We start from the raw sequence: 23,765 nt of genomic DNA, 5'->3' as shown, positions 1-23,765 counted from the left end.
ATTTTGTTACTGCTGACTTATTGAATCCTCTGTTTGAGAAAATTGCACCACTCTGTTTAAATGGCTTGATAGTTAAAACTCTAGCTAAGCCAAAGAAGATTAACGTAGGAGTTTTGAGGAAGGAATACTTCTAAAGTTCCATTCCTACTTTATTAGTAAGGAATTCCTAGTGCTGCAACTATCCGGAAGACCATCTCAGAAACTGCAGTCTTTGTTCACTGTCTTACCATTGCTCTTTCTAGGCCCCTAGATTTTTTGGGGTTCTTTGTTGTTTTGGGTTGATTTTGGAGGGGGGTGTGGTGTTGGGGGGGTGGGGGGGTGGGGGTGGCGGTGTGCTTTGGCTTAACTGGGGTACCAGACATTAAATATGTGCAACATATCTGGAAGAATAGAGAGAAAACACAAACAAAAATGTGTATAAAAGATCTATTGTAAACAAAATTTTGTGCAAACAGTGAGAAAAAAAGAAGACTTCTCTTTGTGGTTTGTTTTTTGTTTTTCCCAAATGCCAGATTTTGTAAAAAAAACAAAAAACAAAACACAAAACCAAAAACAAACCAAAAAAACCAACCCAACAACCACCACCAAATCTACTCTGGTACTCTGTGCAGTAACAGTCCACAAACAGTCCACTCAAGCCAGTTATGGAATTGGCTTTGAGTTTTTTTTCTCGCAGAGTGGAGCTCCAGTCTCTGAGGTTCACTGTTGGCTCTTAAGCAAGATCTATTTTTTTATCTCTGATGTAGGAAGGTAAAGAATGACCCAACAAAATGGAAACAGAGCTGCAGCAACATGAGGCCCACCCCTGTTAGCTTCTCAGGCCCTCAGTGTGTGACCCCCAGCCAGCGCTGGGGTCCCTGCCAGCCATGGGAACTGCTCTCGCTTCTTTACCCAGGCTGTAAAAATCGGGCACAGGATGATCCTTCAGCTGGTCAAATTCACGGAGGCGGAATTGAGTTGCCAGTTTGTTTGCCATTCTTTTCAGGGTGACAAAGGCTGCAATGACTTGGAAGGTGAGGAAGAGGGCAAAGATCATATTGACTGCTCGTTCCAGTGGCTGAATTCTCAGACCTTCGTTGAACAGCAAGAAGAGAATTATAGGCAACTGCAGGAGGAGGCTCAGGAGCCAAAACCCAGCCAGTTCAGGGACCTATAATAGGAAGGCATCACCTATTAAAAAACTGGCAGTTGAAGATGAAAAAATTCAAAATCTTGTGAAGAGGAAGTGTGTATTTTCCAAAAGCCAGCACATAATGTGATGTGGCAGAGTGAGGTGGCTTAGTATTTCCATATAATGAGTGTTTTAGCCATTTTTTTTTTCTTGACAAAACAGTTTAAGGTAGCGAGTGGGCTCTCTTTTGAGGGAAAATTTCTCGGAATGCACGAAATTAAGTGGAAGCAGTTCCAAGGGAATAGAGGATGCACACATTGTAACTTAAAAGGAATAACCATCTCTTCAATTTAAATCTCTTAGATGAACTGGTAGACCTTTTTATTTAAACGCCAAAAAACCTCTCCTGTACAAATGTACCTGCGGTAACATACCTTCTCCTGCAGATTGCCCATGTATCCCAGGTAGAGTCGAATGACCTCTATTAGAGAGGCTAGGATCATGATTGTGACCAGGATGAACTTGTAGTAATCTGACAAGATCGGATACTAGAGGGAAGGAAAGAGTAAAAGTTTCTGCTGTGCTGTTTCGTAACATGCTCTTTTAGTTTGTGATTAAATGAAGACACTGTTTGCTACTATAAGCTGACAGTGTTGTATCTGCTTTTAAACACTCTTGAACCTCCAGTTTCAAGGAACTCCCCAACAACCCCTAGCTCCAGTGAGCTCCATCTCAGTACTAGGAGGTGTTTGATCAGAAACTTGTTACATTTGCAAACCATTGCCTTCTTTCAGGACTCACCTTCAGATGGAGCATGACGACTGTGCTGAGCCACCAGAATGGGAAAAAATAAACATTGAAATAGAGGGACATCTGCAGTGGCAAACTGGAAACTATTTCATTATCTGTAGGTAGAGAAAAGTCTTTGTCACTCCTAGTTTGTTCCATACTTCCATAAATATGACAGAAAGATACTGCTCTGTCTTAGCTTCAAGCAGGGCATTAACACTTCCCAGTCAAATTAAACGTTAAGAAAAATATTTTTATATATCCAGAGAAAAACTTCTTACCCTGTCTTGAGTTATGCCATTTCCTGGAATCCAATGCAACTTTTAATTCACAGGACACAGAATATTTATCGTTTAGTCATATAGTCGAGTGCCTGAGTGTTGATAACCTAGTGGCTTATGGCTTACTCTACAATACCTGACGGATAGGCTTAGCTCAGGTAGCACTGTACACTGACCCTGCAGAAAGAGCTAGTGGTTATTTCACTGCTGTTCCTAAGAGAATGGCCAGTTTAAACGAGTACATACTAGATTATCGTTATTTTGTAGATGACTCTCCTCAGTAAGGACTCACGGCTAGAGAGCAGGTTTGCACTGCCCACTTCTCATTTTCAATCTTTATTTAAGCAGGTATTTGGATCATTGCAAGATGCCATTAATTCTTCCAGTTCTTAAGAGCTAACAATTTCAAATATGTGTCAAACTAAAACTTATCCTTTAAAATCTGGAGAGAACAAAATACATTCATACAATGCAAAGAAAAGCAAATAATCAACTCTAACATGCAGGTAGTAAATTCTGTATTTAGCATTTTACAATATACGTACAAGATTAGACTTAAGGAAAAAAATTTAAAGGGCATTTTAAAGGAATCATTCATTTTTAATGGATGAAGTTTTACTGACATATTTTAGTTAACCGATATTGCATCCTAACTGATATAACTTCCATTACCAACAGCTTTCTTTCTTACACTTTCCCCAAACGAAGTCTGTAGGCACATCTTCCCTTGGTACTACCTGAGCAAGTTCAGAAAGCAGTCATTGTGACCTGCTGATTTGTATTCAAGCCCCATCCGTCACAGTGGTGATATCTGATTGAAAATCAGTCTAAACGGTTACATTGTCTCATCTCCTGCCTCAAAACCACCTCTCCTCTGTCATTGCTTTCTCTTTCCCCATCTTCCAACCACTCTCGTACACATCTTTGTTCCATCTCAGTCTGACATCCCTGTTTCCAGTCCAGACATTGACAGCCTGGTACACTCGGTATATGCCAGCTGGAAAAGTATTCATGGGAGCTACTAGACTAGGTGGGAAGGGAGGAGGATTTGGGAACAGACTTGGGGCAGACCTTAAGGGTAGGGTGTGAAGGGCAGGGTTTTGTTATATTGAAATAGAAGGTGCAAGACAACCAATATAGACTTTTTTTTTTTCATAATCCCTTTTTAAGCATCAACACTTTCTTACATCTGCAAAGGCATAAAAATCTATAGGTACCTCAAAACCAGTTTCGCTATCTAAAATTGTCCCAGCTGTCCTAAGGAATGCATCTCTTAAACACCAGGACTTTGGCAGGCACCGAGACACAATTCTAAAATGCTGTTTTGTCTTTCAAAAAACCATGACCATCCAATTACAACTGTGTTTCTGCGCTATATGTATTGGATAAAAATTTAATGGTTCACGGCCATATCACTTAAAAACAGAGAAGCCAAGAGCTCAGTTGTGATGACAATGTTTTAGGTATGTTAAAGGCTTCATTGACATAGCCACTGGTATTTGTAACTTCTGCTCAGGTTTTAAGACTGTGTTTTGGATTAATGTTTAGCAATATAAGCCAATTTTAGTTCCTCTTTCTACCCCTCCATTGAAGTAATGCTTATTTTCTGGGCTTGCTAAAATTCATGGAAAAGCCAGACAGTATTGCAATGGCCAGATATTTGATGGCAGAACAGCTCACTAAGGTACACATGTGTAAACGTAACTTTTGAAATCCTGATCTCCAAGAAGTTAACGGTATGTCTGCAATTAGTTTTGGTGGGTTGGATATTCACATAGGAGTTTTCATAACAGGTAATGAAAGAAATGACTAAAAATAGAAGCTATTCCTGGAGTTAAGAAAAACATTTCAGTGTTACTTGATAAATGAAATGAAGAGTTAGTGTTAGCAGCGTAACTACACAAAGAAAATGAGCACTCCTATCTTAAATCAAAATGTCACTTTTATCTCAATTTTATTAGCTTGTGATGGATTTATCAGTTGAAGTGAATATAGCCTCCCTGTGTAGCCAGACTGTTTATTTTCACCACTCCTCTCACTCCAAAGGTATGAGAAGCGGGCACGCTGGCCTGCAAGTTTCACGAGCAACACGATGAAGGAACAACTGGTCGTTACAACTGGAAAAATAAAGACAAAGCTGGCATATGGCAAGCCTGAGTTTTTTGCTACCCAACTCTAGCTTAGCACACCTGCTTTAAGCACCCGGTGTCCTAACCGTGCAGGGCTGCTGGGCTTGAGACAGGAGCTCAGTTCTTTCTTCTGTGCTCTCTAGAAACTTCGATTTGGGCACAGGCAGCGTAACAACAGGCAGCGTAACAACAGGTTGCTGTCTGTGCTATTTTACCCAAACGCGCTTGCTAGGCTGTAAAGGTGGACGCCGCGCTCACCGCACCCGCCCTGAACCCGAGGCCGTTTAACGTTTTAAGGCGCAGGGTCACGGAGCAGCCGCTTTAGTTTAACCCCGGAAAACCCCCAACCCCAGGCCACACGCCGGGCCCGCGCCGCCTCAGCCGCCCTGCCCGCCGGGGTAGGAGCCGGCAGGCCCGGGGAGGCGGGAGCGCCCGGCCCGCCCGCCAGGTGCCGCCCGGAGCCGCCATCTTCCCTGCCGGCCGGCTCCCAGCCCTGCCCGCCGCCATTTTTTATCGCCGGCCACTCGGCGCGCGTTACCTGCGCGGCCAGGCGGGTGGTGCGGGCTGGTGCGGTGGCTGTCGGTGAAGACGGTGCGGCTGAAGGAGCCCAGCTGCCGCCTGAGGGGCTCGGGCAGCGACATGCCGCCGCGGCGGGACGGGGCGCGCAGGCGCGGCGGGGCCGGGGAATGCCGCCGGCCGCCTCAGGGGGCGCGGCGCGGCCTCCCCGCGCTGAGGGCGGCGGAGCGGGGCTCCTGCTGCGCGCCCGCGGTACCGGGCCGCGGGCCGAGGGGGCGAGCCCTGAGGTCCGTGATGGCGGGTACCACGTAAAAGCACGTTTATTTGTGCTGTGTGCGTGAGAGGGCACCGCGGCTCCGCACACGTAGAAGCGCGTTCACGCATCTGCCGTGTGTAGGTGTGTGCCCCGAGGAGGACATGTTTGCCTGTCGCGGTCGCTGTGCCGGCGTGCAGCTTCCCTGCCAGACCGGCACTGATCGTCATCCCTGAAAGACCAAAAAATCGCCCCAAACAGCGTCCTTTTGCCCCAGAGGTGCTGGCGTGTGCCAGCCCGGAGCGTCTTCCCTGAGATCCTGCGTCATTTTGTTCCTTTCTAACAAGAGCGGATCCCCCCCAGTCTGTTAGGGCAGGGTTTGGGTTTTCGTTTTTATGTATTACAATAAATAATGAAAAGGTAATTTGAAATGCTGGTCCAAGGAAAGCAGTTGCATGACAGCTCTGCGTCTGTTGGGGTAAATCCAGTGGAATGGTGGCACTTGACGATGGCTAGAGAGGGAGGCGGTGTGAAATAAGATGAACGTTAACAGAGGTATTTTATTACTTAAAGTGATAACTTTGTGGATTCAGATATAACTGCACGAGAAAACAGCTTTTCCTCAAGGGATCCTGTCTGTGTCACTCTCTGAAGTTAAAAGCAGCACTGAGACCAACACAGCCTTTTTAGTCTGGTAAGCATTTCACCCTTATAGGAGGCCCTCATGGAATTAAGGGAAGTTAATAACGTAGAACCAAGTTCTGCTTGTTCTTCTTTTGTTTGGAAAATGTAGTCCCCCTAAAGATGAGGTAATCTCTTCACCAGGCGTTTCAGCTCCCTTAGGGCCTGATTCCTTCTGAGGAGAAAGGATGCCATTCTTGATTGTGCAGGAAATTATTTTCTGTGCAACCAGAATGAAAAAGCAGCTTGTTCCTTTTACTATGAGAACTGATAACATTTGTGATTTTTACTGTACCTAATACAACATGTGGACTCCCTCCCCCGCTCCCCCCCAGTCATATTTAGCTACTTCCCTGGGTGACCATTCTCCAGTATGACTTCCCAAACTCAATTATCTCTGACTAAATAATTTAAGGCCTAGTTTAAATTTAATTTCATTCTGTCCCAGTGGGAGAACTACAGAGAAAGATGGCTAAACAAGCAGGAGTCCTGAGAAATCCAGTTGGCTTTCGAGTGGATGAATGATGTGGTATTGACGACAGATACTTTTCAAAGAGCTTCTCCTAACAGGGGTATGCCAGCAGGAATCTGCATTAAAAAAAAACAACCTGAAGACCTTCAGAAGAAATGAAGGGAAAACAATTTTTAAATAATGGCAGCAGATTGAAAGGGAGAAGGAATTACAAATATCCCAGAATTTCAAGGGATGCTGTGCATGTCCCCTTAGAAGGCAGGGAGGGAAGCGGGCTTTGCTCTGTAAGTGCTCCTGGGAAATGAAGTTTTACATACAGGTGAGGGTTATTCCTATTTTAGAGATAAGACAGAACAAGAAAAGTTGAATCCTGTGCAATGCTGTTTGCAGTTTATGTTGAAACCTACAGAAAAGGCATGTAATTCAGCACATCTTGAACACACACAGGCAGGCAAGTCACCCAGTGAAAAATACTCCTTAAAAAGTACCAAAACAAGGTAAAAGAAAAGAGGTAATGTAGCTCTTGTCATACAAGATGTGTCTGTACAGCCATGAGAACAGCTCGGCCGTGCTAGCTGGTTTACCTTCGAACTAGGTAGCTCGGGCTTGCTGGCAAGACAGCCCTACAAGCAAATAACTTGGCAAAGGTAACAAGTCAGAGTATTTTTCGCCCTTTCTGACCTGACTATCTCAAACTGTGAGGCTTCCCCCATGATCAGCACAGTGACCGTGATGCCTGCGCTAGCTAGCCTGTTTGTCGGGGGGTAAAGGGACGCAAGCTGCAGTCATAGACGTACATGTCCTGTTTGTGTCCTAGCCAGGTGTGGACCTCAAAGCCCTGAGCTATGCAGGCAGTAGAAGTATACTTCAGTTTCAAGGATAAAAATCTGCAAGATGCCTGATAATTGGCTAACTAATAAATAATAGAAGAGTTTAAAGATCACTGTTATATTTGAGGAAACATTACGTAAAATAGCATTAATGTTAGATAGGCTTCTGAACTTTAAAAAGTGCAGTCTATATTTGTTACCTTGCGAGTTGCCAGTAGGTGCTAGAAATACGTTTTCTGTTGGGCTCAACAACTACAGTGCTGACTTTTGCACTATCTAGCAGATCTGACAATAAAGTCCTCCACTATAGATAGCGGCAAGATGATGCATCTGTGCAAGATTTCCAATTGAAATTTGCCTGAAACCTAGTCTTACTGTTGTTGAGCTGGTCCCGATCTAGTTAACCACTCTTTAAATTAGGGAAGCACTAGTCCCATACTCTCAGCTAATGAGACACAAAGGACAAGTTTATATGAATTAAAAGTATGGCAGGGTTTAGTCAGATATTTATGGAAGTCTCAGGTTTTTTTCATAGTATAAGCTGGTGGCCTGTAAAAGTTCAGCCTTTAAGGCTTTTCCTTTTGATTACTTTTTTAGAATGGAAGAATTTTCTCTGAACTGCAGAATGTTATGCCTTTTCGTGATGCCAGTGGCTTTGAGCGGGGGCCCTGATCTCCCAAACACTTTGATTTTTTTCTTATGTTCCCCAATCCTGAAAACCTGTCAAGCATACAGTCAGGTATCCTGCCAGCAGCTCTGTGGCAGTCAGTAGGACTTTGCAAAATTGGGCTTTGCTCATTCAAAAACTGTGAAGCAATCCAGCTTAGCAGTCAGTGAAGTGTAAAACTGAATAGTAGGTAAAGGAAAGGGCAGTGGAATGCAGACACCACAAGAAATGCATGGATTTGCCATGTGAACTCAATTTCCAGACTCAGGGTGTGAATCTGTGATACTTGGCAGCCTTACATTTTCAGCAGATGGCCAAGCATCCTACACGTCCCTACAAAAGAAAATTGTGCATGCTTTTATTTAATATTTTTGTCTACACAGATGCTTAAAATATTCCCTGAAGATGGAATACATGCTCTTTGTTTTTACTAATTCTGTTTAATTTTCTTTAGACTGAGGCATACTCTTTTTTTTTTTTTTTTTTTTTTTCCCTGTGTGTCAGTTTAATGAATAGAATTCTGATTTTCTGCAGGGAGGGTTGGAGAGCACCTACTCTGGTTTCAAGCTGGAAAGAATCTTTCAACTTCAAGGATCAGAACACCAGGGCATCTTCATTGAGAGTCAGAGGTTCCTGTAACAGAAGGATATAAATCTCTTGCGTAAAGAGTGGAAGAAGGCAAAACATTTAACTGTCATGTGGCTGTAATGGTTACAATGACCATCTGTATAAATAGCGTAAGTGTCCAGCTTTTGGGATGACACCGTATTTGGCTTTTCCTTTTTTTAATGAAAAGGAATTTTGTTGCTGCATTTCTTTGTGTCTATGCATGTATGAATGGTTAAGGTAAAAACAACCAGATTTCCAACTCTCTGTGCTTCAAAATAAGCTACTGAAATGTGAAACTGGAAGAAATAGGCCCATAATTGCACAGCATATTAAATGACTGTTTTATTTCTCTCCACACATGCTAGCTATAAATAAAACAAAAGTCTTTTAAAATCTGTCTGAAAGCTTTAAATCAGAGAAATATTGGATCTTTGTGTGTCCACAGTAGTCCAAATAAGTTGGTAGACACTGGCTTGGCTCCCAGACCGAAGCTCCTGGGGTTCTCTGGCAACAGCAATAAGCCATAAACACCAGATGCAGTATATCTAATGAAATTAAATATCAGCGGTTTTTTACAGTTGGCATTTCAGAAACATAGAGTTCATTTAAATGGTGTCAGTGGTTTATCTTTGCACCTGAATCACAATTGCTGTATATCTGATTGTACAGGTGTGGAATCTCACAAATGCTGTTTTCCCTGGCATGCCTGTACTGTCCCTTACGTAGCCGTAAGTGTGCAAGCAACAGAAATCGATCTCCTCCTTGCTTGCCACTTATTACTTGCCCAGTGTTTTAGCAGAAGTGCTGTAAAACATGTTAAAAGTGCTGGTGACCTGAGGTATGTGCAGGCAAACAGAGTACAGGCTTGCTTTCTCCTGTCCTCAGAATGAAGTGACAGATTGTGAGTTTTAAAAATTACAAATGCCACGAAGACTCTAATGTGTGTGTTTGAAAGTATTATGTTATTAGCTGTGACAACGTCTGCCAGAGTAATTTCACAGCTGTGCTCCTGGCTTACGATACCCCAGGACAATCTTTTTTCTGTGTCACTTGTACCACTAGTCCCTGGTGTTCATTTAACACCTACAGAATATTTGTGTCTGGTAAACAATTATTGTTGCTAATGAGACTTAGCCCAGGCCCTTGTATCAAGTATTACATATTGCTGCAGTCACTCCATGCATTAAATATATCTTGGCTATTTCAGTTTTAAGCATAAAGACAGCAAAAAACCTCCAAAACACAAAACCATCCAAAAAAACCCAGAACAAAAACCCCCATCCCCAAGAAACAACAAAACCCCAAGGCTATTACTTGCTCCTGTGGATTGAATTTCTTCTTGCTGTACTTGGCATTTAGTTAGAGCCACTCCCTATCTTGTTTTATTTTGTTGATTTTTAGTTTTGCCAAGCTTGTTGGGAAACTCAAAGCTGGTATGGCTATCAAAGAAGTTTGACCGTTTGTGTTGCAAAAGTACTCGATTTTTCTCATGCACGGGGAGGTTACTGTGAATGGATAGATTTTTGATTTAGATTCTCACTTCTCTGAAGATTCTTGGCATGCCCTTAAAGGACTCTTTGCATGACCTGGCCAGTGCAGAGAGGCTCCCTACTTCTGAAAGGTGGCTTTGGAGTAGCCAGCAATCACTGTGTTTTAACACGGTAAACAGGCTGGGTACCTTTTTTTCATTTTCGGCAGCAAAGTGATGTTCTCCAACTGTTTCCAGACCTTACTGGGGATAAACTCCACCTCAGTCACACCTGCAAGTCTGGACAGGACTGGAGACATGTTCAGGCTTGAGACTTGTTCCTTCAGGAAGTATGCGGGGACGTGGTGGGGACTCTCGGTAATTCTCAGAAAACAGAGTTTTGTCCAGTGTGTTCTTGGAATAGCTGCGCTGTTGTCTTTGTGCAGAAATGCGCACTGAGGATCCTGCTTTGGCTCAAGAGTCGCTTTGCAGACCTCTGCAGCTTGCAGGGTGTATGTGTGGGAGGATCTTTATGGCAGAGGATCTGATGGCTTCAGCCTTGGTCTCATCTGCTTGCACAGATAGACAAGGCGATCTTTCCTGCGGTAATTTTAGCTGTTTAAATATTACCCGTACAATCCAAACTTGTTAGAGGGGCTTCACGTCTGTGGTGGGGTCCCCTAGAAGGCTGTTCATGGGAAGGAGCAATGTGCTTGCTGCATACATCTGCCTTTCTCTACTGTTTTCTGGTAGAATCTAGTTGTTTTGCTAAATCATGATGCCCAGCTGTTTGAAAACTGAGCACTTTACAGAGATCTAAGCTCTCCCAGATGATGTTTTGTCGATCTGAGCTCCCCTAGATGGTAGGGCTGTTTGTGTTCCCTGGGTATCATACCAGATGCTTTACCTGCACTCAGTATAATGCTTGCAAAATGCTTCCTAGGACGTGGGCCTTCACAGTGCCAGTGCTTTCTCTTTTTATTGCAGAATCCAAAGAGGGCACAGTACTTAAAAACTTACCTCCAAGGTGGCATGCATCGGCATGATCATAAACCTATACAAAGGTAGAATTTATTTTGCTATTGCGTGCTGCTGGCAGTTCCCTGTAATAGCTGTTTTGTACATCCTTTGCAATTAACTCGAGCCCAAACCAAGGAGAACATTAGTAATTTGATCATTTGGGGGGGAGTAAAAAGCCGCAACGGAGAGAGGACTGTTGTTTAGTTAAGAAACTAATTGCAGGGTTACAGCTTTTATTTTTACTTTCTAAATTCTTATCTGGACAGTTACACAACTGCCTAATTTCAAAAGTGTGAATGTCAAAACTTCAGTGCAACTTAAGTAGCAGAAGCAGCAGCGCCCTAAGTTGAGGTAAGATACTTGGATTCTCTGATATGCCTTTGGGTGCCCAAGTTTGGGTTTCTAAACAAGAGCAGTGTGTCCCCCTGCTTTGAAGCTCTGCTGAATGTAAAGGTAAGGGTTGTGCTGTTAGGTCAGCATCGGTGTGTTTCCTTTATTTGTTCTTCATGTCCAGCCCAACATGTCTTCCTTGTGAGAGTAAAGGATTGTGAGGATGACTGGAAATCCCACAAGTCTCACTGCCTAAGATTAAGATACAGAAGCAGAGTTCTGGTTCAGGGCCTGTAGCTTCAAATGTCATGTGTTATGCTTTTGGGGATGTTAGTGTAACACCAGTGCAACATATGAAATCTCTCTGTTGGGATGCGGATTTAGCTCCATATTTATTTTCCATATTCTGTTAGCTTTAGGCTCTTTGCTGTGTTTCCAGACAAAGAAAACTTGGCTCAAGTTCTCATCAAGTAATAAGAAGAAAGAGTGTAGTGACTCTCTGAAGTTCCCAAGAGCGCTTAATTCTTTCTTTATTACAGTTTCAATTATTTAAGGCAGAAGTGGCTTACTTGTGGGTACACATTGGCTATTTGTGCCATTGTACCTCAGCCTCAGCTGTAGTACTAGCTGCTGCCGTAGTATGAATGATCGTTTTGAACTCTGCAGTCTCCTGTCTTTGAAATGTAAAATTTCTATTTGTCATTTGAAGATGGGGTTTCTCATGTAACAAGGCTCTACAAAGTGGTGCTTAAGACTGGAGAAAGTCTAAAGGGATTTTTACTATAAAGATGTTGCTTAAAATCAAGGAATGAGTTTTCTGCATGCTGCATTGTTCCCATTCATGATGGAGGAGGCAGGATTGAAGGATCAAATGCAGCTTGCTTGCTTGTCCTCTCTCTCCCTGGAATGCTTTATTACAGGACTCGAGACCAAATTTTCCCCTCAGACTCTGTCTGCAAGGTCTTGTCTGCCTTTATGAAATACTGAATTTACAGCTGCAGGATTTATTACAACAGTATTTTAAAACATACAATGCTGTTGCAGCAGGTCTGATTAGAAACGCACCGAGTTCACTGTGCAGGTGAAGTGTTGTTTATAAACTGTATCATCCACATTAAGGAGCAAATACGGGCTGTGTTTATACACGTTTAAAGGACAACCAGAGGAACCTGTGAGAAAAGCTAGCCTGCTGTGAAGTGCCGCTGCACTGTGGTTTCTTTCTTCTTGAATTTGAATTAGTGCAGCTTGGGCCAGATTTTTGCCTCTGTAGCATTACTGAGTTGCAGCAGTTTAGTTGATAGGGATGACCTGTGCTGAGGTGCTGTAGGCTTTGTGTTACAGTGTGACAAGTTACATACTTCACCATCAAGCTCAGTAATTAAAATGGGAAATGGAAATCAGCAAAGCTGATTTCTACTTGATTAGTTGACTTCTGTTCAGCTAGTTGCTTTTGCTTTTAAAAAACCATGAATATCCACTAGGTCTTGTTTGATGTAACCTGGCATATCTATGACTTCCCTGAATCCCTCCATGTAAATCAGCAAGGCCCTGAGAGGGAATGTCATTCTCCTGTCCCAAAGCCAGGTCAACCATGTCCAAACTACACCTCTCCAATGACAGACACTACTCAGCCTGCCTGGGCAAACCTATCCTGGTGCTCAGCTGGTCTGTATCATTATGAAATGAAGTCCTAATATCCAGCCTGGGTCACACTTTTTTCAGTTAGTCCTTCTCATCCTACCCACCATGCATGTGCAGCCACCTCACTGCTGCTGTCTGCAGCTGCCTTTTCATTTCTATATTGTAAGTTCCCACATCTGCTCTTCTGTAAGCGAAAGAAATCTAACTGAACAGACCCATGTCTGTTTGTCCTAGATGTTTATCACAGTAGGTCTCCCCAGATTTCCTTGAGAGGAAATCTAATAGGCAGAGATGGGAAAAGATTTAGGAGATGAATGCACTAGAAGAGTTTCAGTGTACATTGCAAATTGCCCACTGTGGTACCAGACAGCTGTCATTGATCACACCTAAAGAACGTGTTCTTTACTTGAACATTAAACATGGCAACCCACAGTACTAGGGCTCAGGATTGATATTGCTGTCCTGAAAGGATAATTAGGAATTTACCAGCCCAGCTTAAGAGACGCCTTGAGAGACGCAAGTATGATTAACTTCATAAATACATATTATGAAATCATGGGCAGTGTGCTAACTGTAATGTATTTTCCCTGAAGGAAAATACGCCTGAGTAAAGAAATCAGAAAGAACTTGATGCCAAATTAAGAATGGAAGGAAATTCCTATAAGGCTGGAGTCTATCCACATTTTTTTGAGTGGTCTTTTCCTTTGAAGAATTAGATGAGGAGTTATTTATCTTCATTTTATTATCTTCTCATCTCCAAACACTCTATCACTTTCCTAAAACACACGAGCATGTATCATGTGCATACATAACATTCCCTAACAGACTTGTTACTGCTTTATAGTCACTACAGGTGAATTTGTTTATAAAAAGGCAAGCAGCTACTTGAGACAGAGGGAGTATAAGTCAGTATTTGCTGCTGTGCCGAAAGTGGATTTTTGAGTGTGTTATAGTATAAAGGAGATTTTATTTTTTTTTTACAGACTGTAAGACTAAAGAACCCTGGAGGTGAATTCAAGCAGTCCTCATAAAGATTGTTTATAATAAAAGTCTCATTTATCAGATGTGGAGGGCCTTTAACATCAGATCTGGGTTAACTGATTAAATTTGCAAATCAGTCTTAAAGCTGTTGATACCTCCAACTTGACATGCAGCCTTGACTCAAGGAATCCCAGCTTCAGAGAGACTGAAAAAATTTGCTAGACAGTCCTTTCTCATCAGTCTGCCCTGGAAGAGGGTGACGTGTTGAGATTATTCCTGAATCCCACTGACCCTTGCTTGTGGGAATGTCTGTTGGCAGCAGACATGGCATAGAAGAGCTTACCGATTGCCCCAGCTTGCATGGGTGACTGGTCCTAGGGTCTGGCAGCCGCAGAGCAGAGGTACACGAAGCCGTCTTAAAGCTGCCTCATGCCAAGGGTGTGTTCTGCACTGCCAGGGTGAGAATCACAGCCTTGGAGCCTGGACTGACAGTGCTTTATTCCAGCCATTATGTCCCAAAATCTCATCCTGGTAAAGGGTGAAGTCAATCAACTGAGTAATTTAAGCTTCTGTTATTTCCATTCTGTTCTCCATGTTTCTTTACTCTGTGACAGTGAACTTCTGCTGGACAAATACTTCAGAGCAGCTTTTTGCTATATGCCCTTCAAAGCAGAGAGAAGTGCCAAGTTAAATTAAGCTTCAGAATGTCCTGTTACTTGGGGGGTGGGTGAGTGGGTGGGAAGTTCATCAGCTAGTTTCCAGTGCAATGGATAACAAGCTGTAATTCCTCGGGGCTGGCTTATTTTTGTGAAGAGTAGACACCTAGTGTAGCCACATTTTCAGTCCTGTGTGTGATCAGGGTCCTGACAGCATAGGCACTCTGCTGAAGTGGATTAAACATGTGTTTTATCTTTTTCAGGTAAGGAAGAGATATAACCTTTCATGTGAAACAAGCCATATAACTTCACTAGGCGCTTCTGCAGTGAGCTTTATAACTCCTAATGGAATGAGAGCTTGTTTCTTGTCCAGTCTTGATTTGACTGGGATCAGCATGCACTTAAAAGCTTTGCTGGGTCTAGGCGATAAATACTTTTCATGTAGGAGTGCTGCAGAAAGGATAATGACCCTAAGAGTCTGGGTAGCAGCAAAGGCTTCAGCCTGCTCCCTTTGAGCCTCAACTTGTCTTGCTTTGACATTAGTAGGTTGTCAAGGTCTAGACTTTAGCTGAAGTAATCAGATTTGTTTGTGTGTGTTTTGGTCCTCACCCCCAGCCCTTTTTGCGTATGTGTAAGTGCCTTTCTAGTCCAGGGCACTTCAGAGAAATTGTGATTTAAAAATCATTTGCTAACTACATCTGAATTTCCAGTCATAACTTTAATCAAATTTAAGTGCTGTTCAGTTGGCTGATCTTCAGGCTTTTGGGCTGATTAATTTCACATACTGCCTTCTGGAATCTGCAATACTCCATTGCATGGGCAAATACTGGCCCGGCATATGCAAATGGCAAAGGATCCAGCTGCTCTGAGGCTCCCAACTAGAGATGCCTTAAAAAGAGATGGTTGTCAGAGTGCCTCCACTTTCTGAAATGGAAGTTATTCTTGGGTTTTACCGAGGCATTGAGGCTTTTAAAAGCCACTACTTGACTTTAGAAAACTCATTGATCACAAATGCAGTTCCATGTTGTCCTCCTAGTATTATTCATCTTAATTACGGCAATGGGTTATATTCAGGCAGTGCTGGAATAAAGGGACTAATATCCCGTGCAGGTGCAGCTTGGTAACTTGCTTGCAGAAGATACCCAAGATGTGCAAGTACATGGTGCTCAGCGTGGCACAGCTGGCAGTGCTGTACATGGTGTGCCTCTATGTTAAGGTATGCTGGAGGCATTCCTTACCTGGCATCGATCTACAATTGTGCTTTTGCAGTAATCCCTTATGCACACCACCAGTGTGCTCAGAGTGGTTTCCTTCCTGGAGGACCAAGGTTGAAGTCATGCAGGAGTGCTCCCGATTGTGCTGGTAACAACACAGCATCCTCCAGCGATTAGTGCCCTACTCACAGGCATGCCTGTGACCCGCAACTGAGTACAAGCCAAATCACTGGCATATGTTATGTAGATAGAAGGTCCCAGAACTGTAGCACATCATATGTCAAATCAACCCCTGCGCTTCCCCTCTTTATGCCATGCCAGGGGGTGTTGTAGATGCACAGTCCTGATCCAGCTGTGGTACTTAAGGATGCTGATAATAGAGAGTGCACTGGGACATACACGCAGAAATAATTTAGACCAGATGCCAGCAAAAAAGCCCATGGGTAACTCAAACAGGCCTGCTCACTTCAGTCTGCCTGTTTGTTTGGGTGTGGATTTGCAAAAACCCACTCCACAGCAGTGTGTCCAGAGCAACACTGCCAAGGCACTTTCAAAGGACACTTCCTCCGTCCTTTGTGGAAGTGGTGAGGACTTTCTCAATCCCATAGCGAGAAGCCAAGAATCAAAGTCAGTGGTTTTATTTTTGCTTTTTGGATGGAGTTCATTCTCACTGCATGATTCTTTGTAGCCTCAGGGAAATTTTCTGGTAAATGTTACGTGTCAGTGGCCTGAAACATGAAGTCTGAGCAATGTGGGGTTTAAAACATAAGGGACAAAGCAGTTGCTTAAAATTTTGGTCCATGAGAAAGTTGGTAAATTTTTCTCTCTGATCATGTTGGACTTGATGATCTCAAAGGTCTTTTCCAACCTAAATGAGTCTATGATGCTATGTAACTTTTAAGAGGAGAGTGGGAAATAGAAGTTGACTATTAAACAGTTTAATGCAAAAAACACTCAACACTTGTTTTTCTAAGCTTGAAACCAGGAAAAAGTGTTCTGCTCAGTGTTTCTACCATGTCTATAGACAGGGTGAAATGTCTGCAGTCTTGAGAGAAAGCCAGTAAATTTGGCAGGTTTCCAGTCTTTACTAAGTCACGTGTCTCCATTGCTTGTGATCTTCAGACACTTCTATACATGGTCCCTTGGAGCATCACTGTTTTCAGCAGCTAGACACAATCATATGCAAAGGTTGCACAGGAAATTCACGTTGGTTTTCCATTTGATCTTACAGGTTGACTTTGACAATCTCTCAAAACAGAGGACAACATAGAAAAATAGCGTTTTCCAGATAATCAGCTATGCAGATTGGCACAGCTTCCTGGTTTGTAAAGGCACGATGACAGGTTATGCCAGCGTGGAGGTGGGTATAACTGTAGCTGTAACTATAACTTCTAATTCTGGTGTACTTTGTTGTCCTTGCCATAGATTGTAGTGAGGATGCAATAAGACTCAACTTCTTTGATTTGTGCAAATAGGACCAGACTGAAGTATGAAGAATTCTCGTCTCTGCAGCTATTAAAGTGATAGAAATACAGTTTCTCAAGTACTATGTACAGTGGACAGTTTCTGACATATTGAGATGTCTCCAAAACTCGACTGATATCTATATCTGTAAGGTGTCTGTGTCTTGTCTTTTTTTTTTTTTTTTCAAGTATCTTTCAGGAGATGTCTTATTATATATCTGTCATACACCAAGCCAAAGTAGGAGCAACTGTTAATTTTGAGGTAAAATTCCGATCCTGCTGAGAGCAAGAGAAGTTTTGTTGACAGGAGCCAGATTTTTGGCTGGTTTCTTTAAACTGTTATCTACAGCATGCTTCACAGTTTGTATTTTGAGCATGTCCCAAAGCTTGCTCGGTGAGATGTTGTAATTCATACAGCTGGAGCCCGAATGAGCCTTTGGTCACCAGCTACAGTTACTCTTTCTGTCTGTTCTGCATCACTTCAGACCCTAGTAGCCAATGTAACCGACAGATCCAAAGGGTGCTCGCTCTTGTTGTGGCAGTGTAGTTCAGTGGTTAGCGTGCAGGACAAGAAGCATACTGTCTTCCACACACAGCATTACATCTTGGTGATTTTGTTATTAGTGTTTTGTGGGGTAAGATTGCATTTATAGTAAGTTGAAAACCTCATCCTGAAATACAAGCCCATACATGGTCTAGGTGGCTTTTCAACTCAATCCAATAAAACAGAGTTTATCTCCTGTCTGATACTTTTAGCAGAAATTATTCAAAAATACTGTTTTAGACAGCCCTGTGACTCTTCACTCTTACCACTGTAGGAACTGGGTATAGAAGTAGGCTTGTTGATTTGTGCAGCTGAATATTTCGTTGCCAGAGTTCAAAGGCTCTTACAGAATGTTCTGGCCAGTTTCAAAACTGGCTGCCTCCACTAGAAATTCAGAGTAACTTCACTGACTTAAAAAATCTGCTGCTGCCTTTGGCTGAGGGGTTTTCACTTCAAGCTACATGATTTTTCTCGGCTGTTTTTCTGAAGCTGGGTATTTTATAATTGTTGGGCTCATCCCGCAATGATCTTGGCCTTCTTCTAAAGGGCAGATATAATTTGGGTCCCTCTGCAGTGACAGCTGTGAAAGATTAATTGCGTATTCTTGTCAGGAGCTCAGTTACTTTGTTGGCCAGTGCATTTAGAAAGCTGCTGTCAGCCCAGCTGATTCATTTCAATAGGATATCTTGAGTTTTTCCATTGCTGCTCTTATTTATTTTATACCTGCATGTTGGGTAGTGTCTCAGTGTAAACAGTGACCTCCAGAACAGCTATTTCTTCTGCCTTTTTCTAACCCAAATTATACTTCAGTATAAATACCAATTGTTTTAGGCATTGTTTGGCTTGGTTGCAACCTTTTTATTTGATTGTTCCCTCTGCTTGCTGGGTCTGTCAGAGACCTACTGTTTCTCTAGGCATCTCTCTCTGGATGTCCTTAAGGCATTTTATATTATTTCTTCTGGCAATTTATTCTCCTGGATTTTTTCTTTAATAACTCTTTCTCATTTTTCCTGTCAAAGTCTGCTCCTTTGTATTAAAGACACATGAGCTCAGTTTACGATGCCTGAAATACTGTTTTGACCCTAAAACTCACCCCGTGCTATACTACTGGAAATTATTACAACTTTTCTGTATCTTTACTTTAAAGATCCCATTGAACTCAGGCAGGCATGTGTGGCGTTTTTCTAGCAGGAGAATGTTTATTTAATCCCTGTATAGAGAAGCAGAGTGAAATTCTAGATCCATTCAAATCAGTGGGGCTTTCCCTGGGCTCCAGCTGAGCTGTGCCTTAATGATCAGTTTGTGGTCTGTAGTCAGTCTTTCAGCGAGGAGAGATGGAAAGCACAAAGCAGGATTTTCACTCCTGTACTCTGGGATGAGAGTCTGAGACCAGGGGCAGCATGCTACAGCAAGAGGTAGCTTGGAGAACCAGGTTTTCTTCCTGGTTCTTGAACTGGCCGCCAAGATACTTCTATTTGTTTTAGCATTTGCTTGGATGTAAAATAATAAAGTTCCTCAGCAGCACGGTACTACTTGGGTGCATAGTTTTGCTGGTGTATTGCAATTGTATTCAAAGTTCTGGAGGGGCATGTCTATCTGGGACACGCTAAGCCCATAAAGGAACAGATAAGCTTAAGCTGCGTGTTTATTCAGGTGCTTAAATGCCTTGCCTGGATGGGGCCTTAATTTATTCCCTGTGAATTGCGGTGGTGTGTCCCAGTGGAAGTCATCTGGTTTGGTGACAAGCCTGGCTTATTCTCCCAGCAGAGAATTTTGCTGAAAGAAGGTGGGTTAAAACGGTTTCCCTCTGTTCCCGTCCCTAGCTGAAGAGCAGTTTAAACAGCAAAAACTGTCAAGAGTGCTTATTTGGAGAAGCAACGTTGGAAGCTGAAGATAAGAGCATTTATCTTCATGTCAAAACTACTCAGTGTCTTTGATGGATTCCCAACACGCTTTTACAAGGAGCTTAGACGGGAGACGCTGGAATGCAAGGAGTCCAGGGGGTGGTGTTTATCCTGCCAAAACATGGCATACATCAAGTCAATTACACGGTGTAAGCATATTTCCCCCCATCACCAGCCAGTGTTGTAAGCTCGAAGAAAATATGTTCTCCTAGGCACTAGAGAAGCCTCCTCCCTTTAGATGCTGATTTAATGTGAAATGTATATTAAAGGGGAGAGAGAGAAAAAGAGAGAAGAGGGAGTCTCGTATGTTCTGCAGCAGATTGCCACATTGATCTTGTCATTTAGGCAAACACAGCTGGGCCTGAGGCTATGAGTCTGTGGGATGTGCTGTATTTCTGTCATGAATTGTCAGCCTCAGAGAAGCACAGGAGAAAGAGAGGCTCCATAACAGCAGAAAATGCAGTAGTAACGGGACCAGCAAGCCATTTAAGAGCAAATCAAAGCAGTTGCCATTTTGGATTCTGCTCACCTTCAACAGCTAGAAATGTGCTTTGCCCTTGCCTCCTCCCCCGGTGAAGCGATGATGGGAAGAGGCAAGACGTGAGGGAAGGACTGGTGTTTTTACCGAGGCTGCTCCCGTTCCGTGCTGCTTGGTGGAGGTTAAGCTGTTCTGCATGGCTAATGGTATCTGCGGGTCCCAGAGGAGCCCTCAGCCCCTGGTACCCCTCGTGCCATGGCTTGCCAAGCCCTCCCAAGTGCCACCTCTGTCCCAGCTCCTCCAGGACAATTTCTCCTCTGAGCTTGCACCCCGTAATTACAACCTGTGTTACACATCAGTGATGGCTAGTTTGGGATCTGATGGGATCATGCTCAGGTTCTCAGGGATGTAATCCTGCATCAGAAACTTTCCTGGAATAGTTCTTGTCCATCAGGAATGCGGCTTATAAACCTGTTTTTTTGAAGGGCTGCTCTGGAAGGCATTGTGCTGCGGGTAGGGACCACCACGAGGTAGCTGGCACAGCTTCCACCAGAAGGTTCAATCAAACAGGTGTGTTGGCAAACTCGTCCTAATTAATAGCAGGCCTTGGGCATCCCTCTGCCTGAATGTCTGTACCATGCTGTCTGGAGTGATGTCAGCACCTTGGGATACTTGTGCTTCTCCTGAGCAGAGCAAGGACACTAGAGAGCGCCCTGTATTTGCAGATTTTGACTTGGGAAGCTCAATCTGAGGCTGAATGCTCCCTCAGGGGAGGAGTGGCAGAGCTGTTCTCGGGACCCAGCCTGGGCTTGCTGGGGTACGCCGCTGGGAAGGCTTGTGTGTGGAGAGGTTGGTTCCCTCTAGATCTGCGTGGCGGCGGATGCACTGCAGCTCCGCATCTCCTCCGGCGAGCTGTGTGTCTCTGGGGGAGAGAAGGCAGTTTTGCTGTCAGGAGGAAATCCCCTTGGTCTCATTGCTAGTAGAGGAGATGCACTTGAACGAGCAGACCCTCCCAGCCTTCCGTGCAAACCCTCTGTCACATCATCCTTAACATAGCAGCTCAGAGAGGGTACCAGGGTACCCCTGCCTGTCCAGCAATCTCCTGTCTTAACAACGTTCTCAGAGCAGACTAGGGTGAAGTGTCTCAGGAGGTGCCCTCGAGGTTCCTTCGCAGGAGGATTGCCATTGCTTTTGAGCTCACACTTTCCAGTCCTCGTGAAGAAAGCATTTAATTTTCAAGTACTTCAATACCTAAACAATGTTTAAAATTTTAGTGTGTTTGAATGGCTAAGTCATTACTTTAAGAGCAGGCTAGAACCGGACTGTTTTGCTGTTCTTTATTCCCACTCCTCAAATGACATAGGCTCTGTGTGGGCTCTACCCCCTTCCTTGTGGGACGGTGGGAAGCTCATGACCATTCCAGCAGTGCTGGAGAATAACTGTCCTTGCTGTTATACCATGTACTGTGCTGTATCTTCTCCCATCACCCAAGGTCTCCTGAAGCTCCTCTCTACCCTGCCTTGGTAGGGAAGCAGTCTACATGGCATCATGCTCCTCTTAATCACCAATCATGCGATGGCGATGACTAAACTTGCGTTACAATGAGCTGGCTTTTTTTTTCCTCCCCAGTGAAATGTTTCTTGCAGAAAAAATGAGGCTTCACTAAACTCTAATTTCTCTTTCAGAAGATGCCCATCTCCATGTATTCGGAAGTACTTTTTCAAAGAAAACTTCAGAGGGTTTTTTTTTTTTAAGGGAGTAGATATGTAGATTTTTAAGTGATATGTAGATATTTCAGAATTTTAAGTGTGCTATTTTTAGCCTCCTTTTCTTGTGCTACTAAGGCTAAAAGGCTAAATTAAGTCTTGTAATTATTTTTCCTATCTCATCTTTTTCATTGTTTTGTGGATGTTTTATTATCTTGCCATTTCTGAAAACATTTCACACTGGGAAAGCTCAAAAATAGTAAAAGAGAAAGAAAATGGTAGAAAAGGAAAAAAAGGTGGTAGTGAAAAGATGTTTAGGAGGAAATGTTTTTATTGCACTTGCCAGCAGGAGGAAAAAGTAGAGGAAATAAATTCTTTTTCCTCATAAAAACTCTTACTGATGTAGATGTTTAGAAGTTTAATTGAAGAAAAAATCATATTTGGGCATGTCTGAACAGATACAATTTTTCCTGCCCTGTTTTAACCTTCCTCAGTTCTCCTTGGCATCACTGCTAGTCCCCTCTGCCCCTCAGGCCGTGTCAGAGGCATCTGGAACGAGCAGATAAGAAGGAGCCTTGGGGGGTGCAGCCCGGGAGCAGCAGGGCCGTGCTGGAGGGCAGGAGGCAGCATCTGCTTTGGGGGAGCTGGGTGGGCAGGAGGAGCTGCTGTGTGCTTGGAGGGGCGACTTTCCAGGGGGAAGCCATCGGCGGGGGGGGGGTGGGGTGGGGTGGGGTGGGGTGGGGAGGGGAGGGGAGGCTGTGCCTGTGTGATGGCAAGACAATAAACGGTCTAGGCTGGCGTTGACCGGGCAGTCAGTGTGCCTGGCATATTGACCGGGCGGTGTGCCTGGCATTGACCGGGCAGGCGGTGTGCCTGGCAGCTGGCAGAGGATTACTGGCTGCAGGAGTAACCTTCCAGGAAGTGCTGTCGAGAGATTTTATCTTTTCATTTGGAGAATGTTGAGTCTATGCAAATACCTGAGCACAGGGAAGAAAACAACCCTGGGCACAGGGCTCCTGAAATGAAGAAAAACGAGCCCTAAGTTAGAAAAATGGGTCAAAGCACTTGGGCCCAGAAACTCTAACCCCGTTAGAGTTCAGTGGAGGTATTGGAAGCAGCTTCAAAGATTCCTTCCCACTCCTTAGGGCAGTGGTTGAGACACTGGTGGGAAGCATGAAGTGCCTCTCTGAGGGCTCAGTCTCCTGTTAGGTGCCCTGTGTTATCTGTGCAATATCAGCAAATAATTGCTAATCAGACAGAAACACCCTCAGACTTCACACTCAGCGCTTGGCGAACAGTTCGCTGGGTGCCCCTTTGCACTTACACGTGGCAGGTAAGAGTGCAGATATGAACTGCGCTTACACGTAGCAGATACGAATTGCATTACTCTGATGTCTTATACTGTCTGTCCATTCTTTACCCTAAAAAGCTGTGGTAAGGGTTGAACAGTTCTGATCAAATTTGGTCAAGGGGGAAAGTCTGAAGAATATTTTTTCTTGCAAATCAGTGTCAAGAGTAAAATCAGTGTCAGAGTAGGAGAGGCCCATAGGAGTGCGATCCCTACGAAGGGCAGCCCCGTGTCTGGTCTGAGGAAGTCTGGAACCCTGCAACTTATGGCTTCTTTACCTAAGGAGCAGTAGTAGGAATAAAAGTAATAGGAAGGAGCTGGAAGGCTTTGTGATGGGAATACTGCCAAACTGCAAATATTCTATAAATGTAATGGCTGGAGGAGTAAAGCATATAGGATATAAACCTCCAGAAAACCAGATTTCATGGCTCTGTTGCTCAGAGAACAACATATTTACTGGGAATTTTGGATTAAAACTGGATTTCTCCATCAACGACTGTGATCAGCGTGTGCTATGTTCTAAGTGGGCAGGCGACTTCTGCCTGCGTTAAATTAAGGAGTGCAGTGTTATGAATAGTTTCCTTACTCAGGATGGCATTACTCCAAGCCTCAAGGTAATTTATATCTCAGGTAGGCATGCTGTAGTTTAACAAGGCTAAATATGGAGAAATGAG

The 23,765-nt window shown here is 43.7% G+C and overlaps 1 protein-coding gene across 1 annotated transcript; it reads right to left on the bottom strand.

The window, feature by feature from the left end:
- Window positions 1-412: 412 nt before the first annotated feature.
- On the bottom strand, window positions 413-5,027 carry TMEM17 (transmembrane protein 17). The gene is made up of 4 exons (XM_040599271.1): window positions 4,849-5,027; window positions 1,913-2,016; window positions 1,546-1,659; window positions 413-1,150 (listed from the first exon to the last, which is right to left on the bottom strand). The coding sequence occupies exons 1-4, from the start codon at window positions 4,949-4,951 to the stop codon at window positions 809-811; spliced, it is 663 nt and encodes a 220-aa protein (XP_040455205.1). The 5' UTR covers window positions 4,952-5,027; the 3' UTR covers window positions 413-808.
- Between the last annotated feature and the right edge of the window lie 18,738 nt (window positions 5,028-23,765).

This window comes from Falco naumanni, chromosome 6, assembly GCF_017639655.2.
Source record: "Falco naumanni isolate bFalNau1 chromosome 6, bFalNau1.pat, whole genome shotgun sequence".
Classification (NCBI taxonomy): Eukaryota; Metazoa; Chordata; class Aves; order Falconiformes; family Falconidae; genus Falco; species Falco naumanni.
This window is presented reverse-complemented; position numbering and strand designations above follow the sequence as displayed.

Excerpts from the sequence above, each read along its gene's own strand:
- TMEM17 (XM_040599271.1), bottom strand. The coding sequence starts at position 4,951 with ATGTCGCTGCCCGAGCCCCTCAGGCGGCAGCTGGGCTCCTTCAGCCGC. Across the intron at positions 2,017-4,848 it reads CCACCCGCCTGGCCGCGCAG|ATAATGAAATAGTTTCCAGT; the intron begins GTAACGCGCGCC and ends CTCTACCTACAG. Across the intron at positions 1,660-1,912 it reads TCGTCATGCTCCATCTGAAG|TATCCGATCTTGTCAGATTA; the intron begins GTGAGTCCTGAA and ends CCTTCCCTCTAG.